At 39.9% G+C, this 12,804-nt stretch overlaps 2 protein-coding genes across 3 annotated transcripts in view; one reads left to right on the top strand and one right to left on the bottom strand.

Moving 5' to 3' along the window:
* lamc1 (laminin, gamma 1) overlaps positions 1 to 7,641 on the bottom strand; it is a 33,755-nt gene extending 26,114 nt beyond the window's left edge. Inside the window, exon 1 of the mRNA XM_084707222.1 lies at positions 6,922 to 7,641. Within this exon, the coding sequence (XP_084563348.1) occupies positions 6,922 to 7,294 (373 nt within the window). The 5' untranslated portion in view covers positions 7,295 to 7,641. The remainder of the gene's footprint in view (positions 1 to 6,921) is intronic.
* Positions 7,642 to 8,747: 1,106 nt separating this feature from the next.
* Positions 8,748 to 12,783, top strand: LOC146271559 (testicular spindle-associated protein SHCBP1L-like). Of its 2 annotated transcripts, none has more exons than XM_084707687.1 (10): positions 8,748 to 9,263; positions 9,398 to 9,547; positions 9,712 to 9,926; positions 10,456 to 10,542; positions 10,679 to 10,897; positions 10,985 to 11,090; positions 11,255 to 11,408; positions 11,587 to 11,837; positions 12,051 to 12,161; positions 12,300 to 12,783. In XM_084707687.1, exons 1-10 carry the CDS (start codon positions 8,937 to 8,939, stop codon positions 12,558 to 12,560), a joined length of 1,881 nt encoding a protein of 626 aa, XP_084563813.1. In that variant the 5' UTR covers positions 8,748 to 8,936; the 3' UTR covers positions 12,561 to 12,783. The 2 variants fall into 2 exon arrangements, with proteins under 2 accessions (XP_084563813.1, XP_084563814.1); XM_084707688.1 differs by having other exon boundaries at positions 8,750 to 9,263; positions 10,988 to 11,090; positions 12,300 to 12,781.
* The last annotated feature ends 21 nt before the right edge of the window (positions 12,784 to 12,804 follow it).

Genomic DNA, 12,804 nt, shown 5'->3' with positions numbered 1-12,804 from the left:
AAGTCATTCCAAACCTCATGTCCGGCCTTCCTCCTCAAATAGCATTCTACTCACAGGCGGGGCCAGAGGTACCCTAGAGATCCAGATTATTGCCCTGGGTGGGTGTTGAAGCAGAAAATGTCTCCCATCCAATGCACGACATCCATCCCCCCTTCAATTATTCAGGCAGATAATTTGTGGATAAACAATGGTGTACAAATGGCAGAGATACAAGTAATTGCAGCATGATTTCTACACGTTTAGTTGAATATTCTGCATTGTATAACACTGATCAAATAGACCACTTTAATAAGTAAGGAAATGAAGAAGATTGGAGGTCTACCTTTTCATCGCATCTCAATCACCTGTGCAATTATCAAATGCAGCTGGAAAACATGAACAAAGACTCACACTATCAAATATCAACCCATGTGTAAATCAGTTCACATGCCTGACACACTCCCCATAATTATCTGTTTACTACTCTGTGCACAGTGCTTTGAAAAAAAGTCACTTTTTTACCCGTCTTTCCCTCAACCACAAGGGGATCATTCCACACTCAGAGTAGGCTGAAATTACCCTGCAAGCATCTGCATGCCTGTGTAATGCCTTGCTCTCTTTTCACAGACGTAGACCGTCTGTAATATTAGAAAATACTCTCCCTCGGGCATTAAATCATTTTCTAGGCACAGCAAATCACAATTCCTCAATGTAGACGATGACATAGCCCCCCCATGTAGTACACTTCCTTTTGGTATATTTGGAAGTCAAGGGGTTCTCCAAGCCAAGTCTGTCAACCCATTTCCCACAGCCTTAAGATTTTGGCAGGACGGAAGCGGTTTGCCATGTTAGTCTGTAGAGAGACAACAAGTATACATCATATATTTTCACTAATAGATGAGTCTCAGGTCCAATTTTGTTCAGAACAGATGAATTATTATTAAGATTCCATCTCTTCATCGTTTGATTGAAAAATTTCGAGACTAAACCAACAAGAGTAAAAACCAACAACAAAAAAACATGAAAGGACATGAAACTCGAAACACGTTCTTGCAGAACAAAAAACTTACTAAGAACTAAGAATAGGCCTATTTAAAATCTGTCACAATATTATGTCCTTAGACCTAGAGATTACTTTAGGAACACTCGGATAAAATATTTGTATTTTTGACATGGAACTTGAAACACAATCAGCCTGATATTCTGTGTTAGTTGGGCAGATCAGAAAGAATACACAGAAATGGTTGCATTGAGTGCCAAATTAGTAGTGCTACCCAACGCTACATACATCCAAATGGCTTTGTTTGGAAACACAATAAGACTAGCCTGAGGGCATACAATTCAAATAGGGCTTGTTTTCAAATCTGAGCTGTCTCAAAAGATAGTGTCAGTGCTGAGATCTGGTTGATTTCTATTTGAGCCAGTCAAGGACATGCCTAAAAACTATCTGTAAGAGCAAATGCTTTTGATATGCAGGATAGTAGGCCAGAGTAGCTTTTGCAAATCCGATTTCAGCTTGGTGCGTCGCCTAATAACACACACAAGACAGCTTGCATAGAGGCACCAATATAGACTTTGTCATTGCATTTAAATTGCTAACTCAAACATGAGCTATAACTTTGCTATGCCTCGTGTAAATGGGCCCAGTTATTTCCCTGTTTGTCCCAGGTAGTTCCTGAATAGCCAGAAGCGGTGTGCAGGGGTTATTAGGCATAATCCAGATGTTAAATGTTTCCATGGACGTATATTTTCTAGAAAGTATAAGACAACAGACATCTTCAATGGCTGCAATTCGGAATACTCACATTACATTTGACCTCCTTGGTCAAATAAAAGCATAATTCTGTCTCTACTGTGATAACACGCATACCCGAAAAGGCCACATAAAATATATACTGAATATATTATATAATGGTATTTCATAACATTTCACAACATAACAAAAACCTGTGTCAAACACCCAAGTTTGTAATGAGTGGTAATGAGTAAAAAAATATTAATCTTGCAACTAGAAACTATTTCAGATGCACTGGGTAATGGAATATCATTGGTTAGGAGTGTTCCTTGCCTGCCTGAAGTCAGCAATCTCCAGACGTCTCAAAACATCTTGAGAACAAGGGTTGTCTACGGTTGTCTGTGCTGCCTTAAGGGGGGTAATAGTTTCTGACAACACCACAGTGACAGCATGTGACAGTGTACCAAAGGTACTTTGATTTGGCCGTGCAAAGGACTGCCCCTAAACATACCACTGGCCTTTTAATTAGCTTTGAGCAGCAAGAATGTTAAGTTTCAACTTCAAAGTAAACACTGATGAATGGACAGCAAACATAGGCTGTAGTTAAGCTTTTCAAGGATTACCATAAGAAGATGAATCTTGAGTCTAAGGTCTCACCAAAAAAAAGTAGTCTTGTGGACTGTGAGAGAGAATTCATAATTTGAAAAGGAAAGGGAGACAGGTAAATCAGGACTGGGAGATCCTAACAGAAAATGATTTGGAGGGACAGGGGACGATATGGTCAGACGGGTAGGAATGACCAAACAAAAAGGCTTATCCACCTCTTGAATAACCCCTCCCCCATGTAAAGAAAAAAAACAAAAGAGTTTTGTGAGGTTGTAGGACTTGAGGAGGGGAAGGTGGGGAGCGATCACCCATGCCTCAGATCTAAAGATAGGACTCTGTCGTCGTCTGCGAGACTACAGGGAACTCTGATGAGGAGGGTGAGGGGTTATTCAAAGAGTTACAAGTTAAAAGTGGACTGCCACTGAAGGAATTCCTAAAATGACTGCCTTTTTTTCTTTAATGCCCCTGGCTATGGCAGGTCATTCAGACACATGATCTAAACTGTGGTTGGTTATGAATTCAAGGACGCTCTAATAGACGTCAAAATCAAACAAAATAACCTAGACATTCTATTTGATTATCACCAAATGAAACTATTTGTTCTTTGTTGATACATTCTCTCAATTTCTTAAAACATTTTAACAAAAGGCATTGGTTACAACATCCACTATAGCTTAACTCCACTATGAGCGGAAGTTCTATGGGCATATGTGAAGCCCGTTCATTACAATACTTGAATCATTGCTGATCGCATCGCGTAATTCCAACAAGTTTGTAATTTTAATATTTAGTTCAAGGTCTTACACATCTCAGCAAAAAACTTAAGTTGACTTGATGCCACTTAAGATGGTGGTAAACGTTTAAATAAGACTTGGCAGAATCACTAGAAGCTATTTTGTCTGTATGGGAAATTATTAAATACTGTGCTTATATATGTTATTTTAGGAGCAAAAACCATGACACCCATTTGGAAACAAACGTATTCCCCTTTTCTAATGAAGAAATCTTTATACTACATAGTGAGTAAGAAAATAGGCCAGCTTTTGAATACTTTGGGTGCTTAGCCACTTAAGCTTGTGCAGTGGCTGTTTGTACAAAGGCGGGAATGTCACAACAAAGTGAAGAAATGGCCATGTTGTTACAGAGGAAGAAATCATGTTTGGCCAGACAGACAAGGGATATTGCAGGCAGGAAACGGACTGCACTCATGGCCTTATGAATAGGCCTATTAAAGTCCAGTAATATTGTTAAAGCAGGAGCACCTCAATATCAAAAGGCCCACTTTCTGAAGTTATGTTCCCCATGCCACTGCAGCCATAAATATGGTTCTGTAAAAACACTGAACAAGATTTCAGTTTTAAAAGCTCGCAAAGAAATAAAAAAATACTTAAACATATTCCTAGTTTATATTTTGCATGACAATAGACTGCACAAAAATATCCAACAGCAGCTAGTCTCTCCATACACTGTCTTCAGGTCAGGGTCACCAACAGCACCTGGTGCCTTCAAAGGTTTGAATAGTGATTCAACATGCAACACAGCAGTCCATGAGAATATTTAAAAATAAAAAGTATAGATTTAGTTTAAGAAACAAATCACAAACAGTAACACATGGAACAAGGCTGAAATAGAAGATAGCAGATTGGGGCAGTGTTCCATTTGTTCATCAACAGCAAGACCTATTCAAACTCTGTTCCTTTTTGACCTTACTGTTGTTAGAAAAATTGAGAGAAAAAAGGCCAGTGCAAGAATGTATGCTATTCTTCACTGTGGGGAAACATCCAAACTGTCACCATTCTTCCATCGCATTTGAAAACAGCTGTATTTAAACTGACAAATTAAGTTGGGAAAGCAAGATATGTTACACACTTCAGTACCACTAAATACTTTCAGGTCTGTAAATACTCACAAAATGATTTTGTCCTACTCAAATATACAATCTATTGCAAAATGCAATTCAAGTAGATAAGAGAGGTTTTATATGGAGCTACACAATTATTAAAGGTAATTCTGCCATTTTCACTGGTATACACTTATTTTTCATGAATAAAACATGAATTAGTGTGATTAGAAAGCCTTGGACATACAAGTTTCCCACACTGAGATAATTCCTTCACCAGAAAAACAATAGGTTTTAACTTGATGACTACTCCATTCCCTTCAGTCCCCCTCAACTTTCAGATTGGTATAATTTGCAACAGCTGGCCGTTCTGAGAAAAAAAAAAAGAAGACTCCGTCTTTTACGGCATTTGGGAAAGCCTACGAGGAACATGACAAGCACCCTGGGGGCCAGAGAAAGAGCCTTCTTGGCTTTCCCACACTGCTGTGCTTCATCTCATCTCTGGGACATACAAACCTCTTCCTGTGTGCTGGCCCACGCTATGATTTGGCCAGAACATAAGGTCTAGGACAAGAAAGGACACACAGATGAAGACATTCAAGATATCTGTTGATGCATACTGTTGCCTTTTCTTCCTGAAAGCTATTAAATTCTGGAAAGTTACTTTTAAAACAAAGCTCCATGTTTAGACTTTAATGATAAGGACTCAAAAAAACAAGCTTGGTATGGGAATGTCACCTTTTATAACGGAATTTCACAATTTCAGTTTGAGCATCCCTATGATAAACAAGCACAGCCGTTACTGTGTCTTGGTGGGTCACAGTCTTACTGGAGTCACTGACTTGGGTTAATAAACTACTTTCTGACCAGATATGTCAGAAGTACAGACTATACTGTAGGTGCCACACCAAGTTTCTTCACAGGGAGCAAACAGTATGATACTGAGTTTACGGGGTTTGCTTTCTGGATGAATGATAAGGCATGCTAACAATCTGAGCAGTGTAGGGGACACATTAGTAATTTACAGAACAGCTTTCCTTCCTACTTGGGGATCGGAACAAATGCCTTTTAAGTACACCAAAATAGAGGCCTCAAGGGTATGTCTCTTCATTGTTCACATTCTTCTGCGACTGACACTTCTGAGTCTCCTTCAGATTGCTACATGAATATTCAGTCCTCTAAGCACCAGAATTTGCAGAGGCTACACGTTTCCTTACCATGCTAATCGTCACTTAGGCTTCTATTATTTGAATTGTTGGATGTAATTGGAGCAGAGAATAATACAAACCTGTATGAGTGCGTATACCTGTTAATGTTTAAACGTCTGCTTCATGTAACATGTCTAATTTCTTTCATCTCTCCACATCTATCTTTGCAGCCAACAATATCTCCTTAAAGCTGTACTGTAATATCAAGTTAGGGCATGCCTTCTTCATGCCCAAACCAGCCCTTCAAGGGCATACAGAGATGAAAGTCATCAAAGTCCTGAGTATATACCAGCAAAAACTTACATCTTACTACAAACATAGCCCATGTGCAAACACTGTAGCCACAAGCTTGAAATCGCCATGACTGAATCAATCAAAGCTGCATCCTGTGCTTGAATATAAGGCTATGAGGAGACCATGCCAACAGTTCAACACAAAATGATCAAAATATATAAATAATAATAACCTACTACTGTACAAATTATCATTTTGCTTTGTATCTGAAATTGATTTATTTGTGTTAAGTGTAAAACAAATCCAGTAACTTCATGCCTCTGGAGTGATAATGGAAGACAAGTAGGAGTCACTCCATGTCAAATGTTCCAGCCTTTCTATATCAGAGCCAAGAAGACAGACTGAACCATTCATATTTTCCTTAATATGGGATGCAATCCAATCTTCTGTCTAGTCTTACACATTATGCAATGCCCATAATGTAACCTTTGAGCAGTGTGTAGATTACCAAATGTCCAAACCAAAATCTTACAAGAGTATGGAAGATTTGCAGAATTAGACCCAATACAAGCTGGCATATCATTAGTTTTATAATTTAGGAATTTGGGTGTCAAAAGTTATGATGATACAGACAGAGAACAACACTAACTGAAATTGCTTTGACTTAACCTTAAAGATGTGACCGAATAGATTGTGTAGGCTAGCATGATACCAGTTTATTCTCTTAGACTATATGGTTTTACTAGCTATGATTAAACTCCGTAGGAATGTCAAGTCCTACTAAAACAGAAGGGCTGGGTACCTCAAGCTATATCCCACTGGCGTCTTATAATTAACAAATCTGAAATAATGTAAATGCAGTCACTTAAACACAAGTTAATTTCGCATGCGTGACACAATGACTGCCTATCAAATGTCTTATTATCATTTATCAAATATCAAAACAGTTCAGAGGTGGTCAACAAGAAACCGCAGCTCAGGCACATCATTTGTCTTATTGCAAAACTGCACATTGAAAAACTGCCCTGTTGGTCAGCCCTCCCCTTGAAAACCAAAGGCCCGCATGACTTAAGTCACCCACATCCATATTTGAACATTGCAGCCTACTACTTTACATAATAAACTTGGGAGACTTTACAAGTTAAACAGATTGTGCGATTGTTATGGCAGTTACCTAAAACATTGTAGCCTAGATATTATGAAATGTAGGCTATGACTTTAGTCGAACGTTGCTAGTCTCTCATTATCCATGCAAAACAAAACGTGTGTAGCCCAAGACTCAAATGGTCAAAACATTGTGCGTGCAATAGGATACTTACCAAGATGAAGAGTTAAATTGATAGAGTTAGGGTACTGGATGCCCGCTAACATAGTTTGACTTTGCCACCAGGTGGTTTCATGTTGGTTGTTGTAATCGGTGAGATATACAGCGCTGTGGTGTTGACTACGATCCCGGGCATCGCAGATGTGGCACGACTTGGTGACTCCCGTAACCCCAGTTTGTACGCAGTACTCTTCGGGTGGAGATCCACAAGTATTGGTAGCAACTACAGTCACGTTGAAAGCAGCATTGACAAACTCTGGCATGCATCGCTGAGGCCGACCCGAATCATCAGTGCATTCATCCATAGCACCGTGGCTGCATACAGCCAAACAAGTCAATGAGATTACAACTTTGAAAAATGACCGCATTTTGAGTTGGGCTATTCTATTAGACAACAGTGATCTTCAGCTAATGCTACAAGTATCCCCCCAACACCTTCAAACTTTCAACTTTGTGGTAACAAACCAGTTACCGCGTTCTTGGTGAAACAAATACAACCATACGGAAAACAAGTTCACTCGTTGCTCCTTTCCAATAGCATTCGGTCAGTCCCAAAGTCTTCTCCTTTCTCTCGCGCACCCCTCTTTCTGTTTCGCAAACTTCCACGGTTTCAGTGCTTTGTGTCCACCGCCATGGATAAACTTCAGAAAGAAAAGAACTATATCCGACTACACCCTAGCAGCTACTGCGCAAGTCAAAGTTCCCTACGTCGACTTCCGTACTAAGGTGCTTTGATGATCTGCCGACTGTGTAAAAAGGTAGTTTGTTAGGCCTACATGTGCACCACCCAGAATTGACACAGGCGGGCGCAATTCATATGCAGAGAAATCGGATAGTATCAAAAAACGCTAGCTCACCATAACAAAAACAAATAAATAAAGTCAAAACGTTTGTGCACTTCTTTTGCCATTTAACTATTCAACTTAGTTATATTTGCAGTTGACTGACTTGAAGTATTTGTGTAATATGAAGCTTTAGACTCAATAATAAATTAAGTTGAGAAAATTGTAATAAGAGTGCCCCTCATGTACTACGTCATGGAGGAGGAAACACTGAATTTAGAGCAGATAATGTTCCTGTGTGCTGAAGGATCAAAGGGCAAGGTTAAATATACTTTATGGGGCAGGAGTCTGGTTTGACCAAGAATAGAACGTGGATGTAGCTAGCTTAAAGAACTAAAACACTCCATATCCTGCGTTTATGAGATTTCGGAATTATTTGAAATAACTTTTACTTTTACCATTTCCCAATGGTAGGCCAAATTTTACGTGAAAGACACTAACTGGGATGATCAACTGCAAAAGTTGTAATCCATTTTAAACGGAGTTTTCTTACATTTAAGAACTAAGGAAATTTCTATGGAAGTTTATTAGACTCTTTATTCAAACGGCAATGCATGTTTTTTCAAATGGCAATTCAATGTACAAATGCAATCCTCAATTAACTTTGATTTTTTTTAGATACATTTTTGAATAAAGTTTAGCCTATTACATTGCATATCATATTGACACGTTTTTTTCGACTCTTTATTTAAATGGGAATTGGCAAAGTGCTTATGCAAATCCACAATACATTTTGTATTATTTTTAATAAATCTCTTTGTTTGATTGCATCATTTCTTAACAATAAACTATGAAGAACTTGGTATGGCATTTAACCTGGTATTCATCTCCACCTAAATTTGACAAACTTTACACTGACAAAGCGAAGCAGGAAAATACAGCTAGATTGAAGTATGTTTTGTCAACAATGCTTTTCATTAAGTTTGTAACAGTACTATCTAGTCTTTTCAGTTCAGAGCGAGGCATTTCCTTTCCCGCCAAGGAAAAAAAAAAAAAGCATGATCTAAGCTCGTGTGACGGTTGACTACAAAATCGGTTAAACCACACTAGCACAATGTAGCTACTCGCGCATTTAGCCACAAGTAGAAACGTTGATACTGTAGGTAGCTCAGGCTAGAGAAATTATCTTCAAAGAGTTTATAATTGTACTCATGACATAGTCATTATAATGGCTACATCAGCTCAATGTGACCATTTCGATGAAGAAACCGACCTGAAAGTGACCGTTACTCCCCCCGAAGCTCCATCCAACGACAGTCTACAAGCGGAGGACCCTAGAGTTGATCCCGAGTCACCATCAACGTCTAATAGTGTCACTCCTCAAATTGTCAGGAGTAAAGTTAGAAGTAAACAAGTGTCCCCCAGTCCTAACAAAGAACCAGAAGATGTGGAGGAATATGCTAAACTCTTGCCACAAATCTTCATCTCGAATAAGACCTACACATACGACGAGAGAGTCGACCTGTTCTGCGATCAGATGATTGGCCAGTGTTCGGTAAATAAATACAACTGCTATCCAGCTAGGAAGTCCAGACTAGCTAGCTAGCAAGTCAATTAAATATGTAGATCTAATTTAGATGTAATGATAAGTGGTAAGCTGCTACATCATGATTTATTTTCTCACATTAGGCAGAAGACGCAGATGAAGCCATCAGCCTTTATATTTTAAAGAAACTTGCCAGCAAAGTTTCCTGGACAGCAGTGTGGAAAACGGCTCCAGAACTCATATTAGAACACTGTGAAATTGGGGACCTACCTTTCGTTGGTGTGCTCATGGAGGTTCTGTACAGTAACCTGAGGACACGCTGACATGTTTTCTTTTCAGTTTAATTATCATAATGTCTGTGTCACACCTCTAGTAAAAAGTTAAGCCGATAGGCAGGCTTAGTATATGTGAACATCTCAATGAACCACTAATCCACTAACCTGTGCATTCTTTTTAGGTTGAGGCCACTCCATTTGATGGAAAAAGCATCCCTCTGAGAGTTTCAGTTTCTGTGGCCGAGCCATTTTCCTCAAATATTGCCAACTTGCCAAGGGAGCTAGTTGAAGATGTTTTGAGGGAACATGACTACTCTGTGCCGGTCTTGGATGTCTATCCTGTACAAGGCCTGGGGACTGAGGTTGACTGCATAGCAGAGGCTCTGGAACATGCTCGGTAAAAATGTCAATACATTTCATATTCGGTTCTCAGCATGAGTTAACACATGTAATCAGAAGAATCAGAATCAGAAGGGATTTTATTCGCCATGAATGTTTGCACAAACAAGGAATTTACTTTGGCAGGGAGGTGCATACATTAAACATGTAGGAATATTGAAACTTAAGTATGTGGACTAACAAAACAAAAGGAGCAAAGTCTACCTAATACTAAGGGGGGTCTAGCTAATACTATGGGGAATAAAATATAAGTAGCCATAATTCACAATCTAACCTAAAAAAACAGATAGTGCAAGAGAATACAATACAATAGTGCAAATTGCAATGTGCAAGGTGTCATTGTTCAGCTTGTGATTTAAAGTCAGTGTGAGTCCTTGGCCTTATTAAAGTGGCCAACAGCGGATGGGAAGAAACTGTTCTTGTGGCGTGAGGTTTTTGTCTCGATGGACCGCAGCCTTCTGCCGAAGGGGAGTAGCTGGAATACTTCTAGACTGCATATGTGTTTTCGACCTCTGTTTGATCTTTAGGTTTTTCTACGATTTCCTCTGGAGAGACTGGGATGACGAAGAGGAGGGTGATGATTATGCAGGGCTCATAGAAAAACGTATACAACTGTAAGGACTTTCAACATTTATTTGACATTATTACCATGGTTATAACCAACACCCCCTTGCAATATCACTGTAAGTGTTGTAATAGTAATTGAAATAATGTTGAATTTTGTTGGGTCTATGCGGTGAACTTTGGCAGGTACTATGACATCCATGACGGAACCATTCCTGGTCCAATCAATGAGCGCTACCGAAAGACCTTGGAAGACTACCGGAGCAAACGGCTGGAGCTGACAAAGTTCCAGAGCAGTATACAGGGGGAAACCCTACCAGGGGAGGCTGTGGAGTGCTGGAAGAAATACTATGAAATGTTGATGCTATGTGGGCTCCTAAAGTTCTGGGAAGATATGCGACTCAGGTGCCATTTCTTTTTCAGTTTCATTACAGAACATTGCTCGGGCTTGGATGCAAACCTTGGTTGTACATGTTAAATCTCATTGCTCAGCAGCCATGGACCGTTCTATCCGAGGATCTGTAAGCGCAGAAGGGGACGGAGGGCGTCTGGAAGACCTGTGACACACATTGTGGCCCAAATGATGACAACAGATATGGTTGGTCTGCTAGCGCAGATGTTAAGTATTTACATGACATAATTGTCAAGCGACAAGCAGAAATGTAATTGACTCTTTTTGAAAACAGCTTTACACTGAAACAGAAGAATAATTCAGCTTAACTCTCATTTTGACTTTCTTTCTCTTGCACCCCGACATCACAGTTTAAGAATTTCTCCTCAGACGCGTTGATCCAGCAGCACGACTGTCTGTCAGTAGCCTTGGAATCCTGCTACTCTGGAGACGTAGTGGTGGTGTTCCCTGGGGAGTATCAGGCCCCTGCACTGTCATCCCTCACTGAGGACATAGTCATCAAAGGTAATACATTAAATGTACATTTGTATTTCAATATCCTAAATCAATATAGTTTGTGTTTACTGCCCTGTAATTGGAATGAACTGCCCTTTCAACATTTTTACTTTCATAATTTCTACTCTTTACCATTTCTGGGTGAGAATGACTTTGTGATGTGAAAGCATGAATATATTTGTTGCAGGTGAAGGAGAGAGGCAGGAGGTGGTGTTCTTCTCAGACCCGTCACACAACAACTTTGTGGCCTCCAAAGCCACAAAGGTGACCCTCTGTAACCTGACGCTGATGCAGCAAGGGACCTGTGATGGGATCGTGGTGGTGGAGGCAGGACAGATGACGCTGGAGAACTGCGTGTTAAAATGCGATGGCACAGGAGTGTGCGTCCTAACTGGCGCTTGTCTGATCATGAAGAACTGTGAAATATCAGGTGCCCAGGTAATGGTTCAGCTTGGGAGATTTATTTGTAATAAACTTTTGTGTATTACAAATAAAGATAGGGTTATTTCCATAGGTTAGTCTGCATATAAACTTGATCATTTTATCTAACATTGATTGGAATTAATTGTAATCTGGGTTGTTGAACCAGGGAGACTTGTAACTGTGATTCATGTCAGCACTGACACATTGACTGCACGATGATGTCATCAGGGGCCAGGTGTGGAGCTGTTCCCAGGGAGTGTTGCGGAGCTGCATGGGAACGAAATTCATCACTGCAGCAACCAGGCAGCCAAAGGCTCAATGGGTGCTATCAATCTCAAGGTATTTGAAATCAGAACTATTCAATGGGATTTTTGTTGTTGCATTAAAGTACATGCTGTACATATTATACAGTAACAATCTACACTTCCCAAACCCAGGTATATTATAGTTACAGACTAATATGTTTGCTATGACCAGGTACTTCCTAAGCCCCAGCTAAAGATGTCCGACAACCACATCCATGACAATCACGGCTACGGGGTGTCCATCCTTGTGCCTGATCACCACTACCAAGCCAGTGAAGAGGGCCTTGAAAAGACCGCCAGTGGGGACCAACTTGAGTCGCACCATTTGTCCAAGGCCTTGCAGGAGCTCAGTCTGGAGATGAACACCAACAAATTTGAGACCAATACAATGGGGAATATAGGCTTGCAGCGCAAGATGTGGGTCAGTTCTTAGAATGAGTCATTACATTCCTTCAGATGTACAGTACACCTCATTTGCATTTAAAGTGTTGTCTAATTGGATGTCTTGTGTAAGTACTTACAGCCGATGCAGTATATTTCTTAGTTAAATGAAGTGCTTATCAGTGCTTCTTATTCACTGATAAAATGTGTTATGAAGGGTTCATTGAGAGTAATGGTTCAAGACAAGTTATGCTCTCATGCATTCAGTGTATGGTGTTTTTATATTGAGCATTTCA

The sequence above is a fragment of the Hypomesus nipponensis genome, chromosome 10 (assembly GCF_054491055.1).
Source record: "Hypomesus nipponensis isolate SF chromosome 10, ASM5449105v1, whole genome shotgun sequence".
Lineage (NCBI taxonomy): Eukaryota > Metazoa > Chordata > Actinopteri > Osmeriformes > Osmeridae > Hypomesus > Hypomesus nipponensis.
The sequence above is the reverse complement of the archived record's forward strand: the minus strand, read 5'-3'. Positions and strand labels throughout refer to the sequence as shown.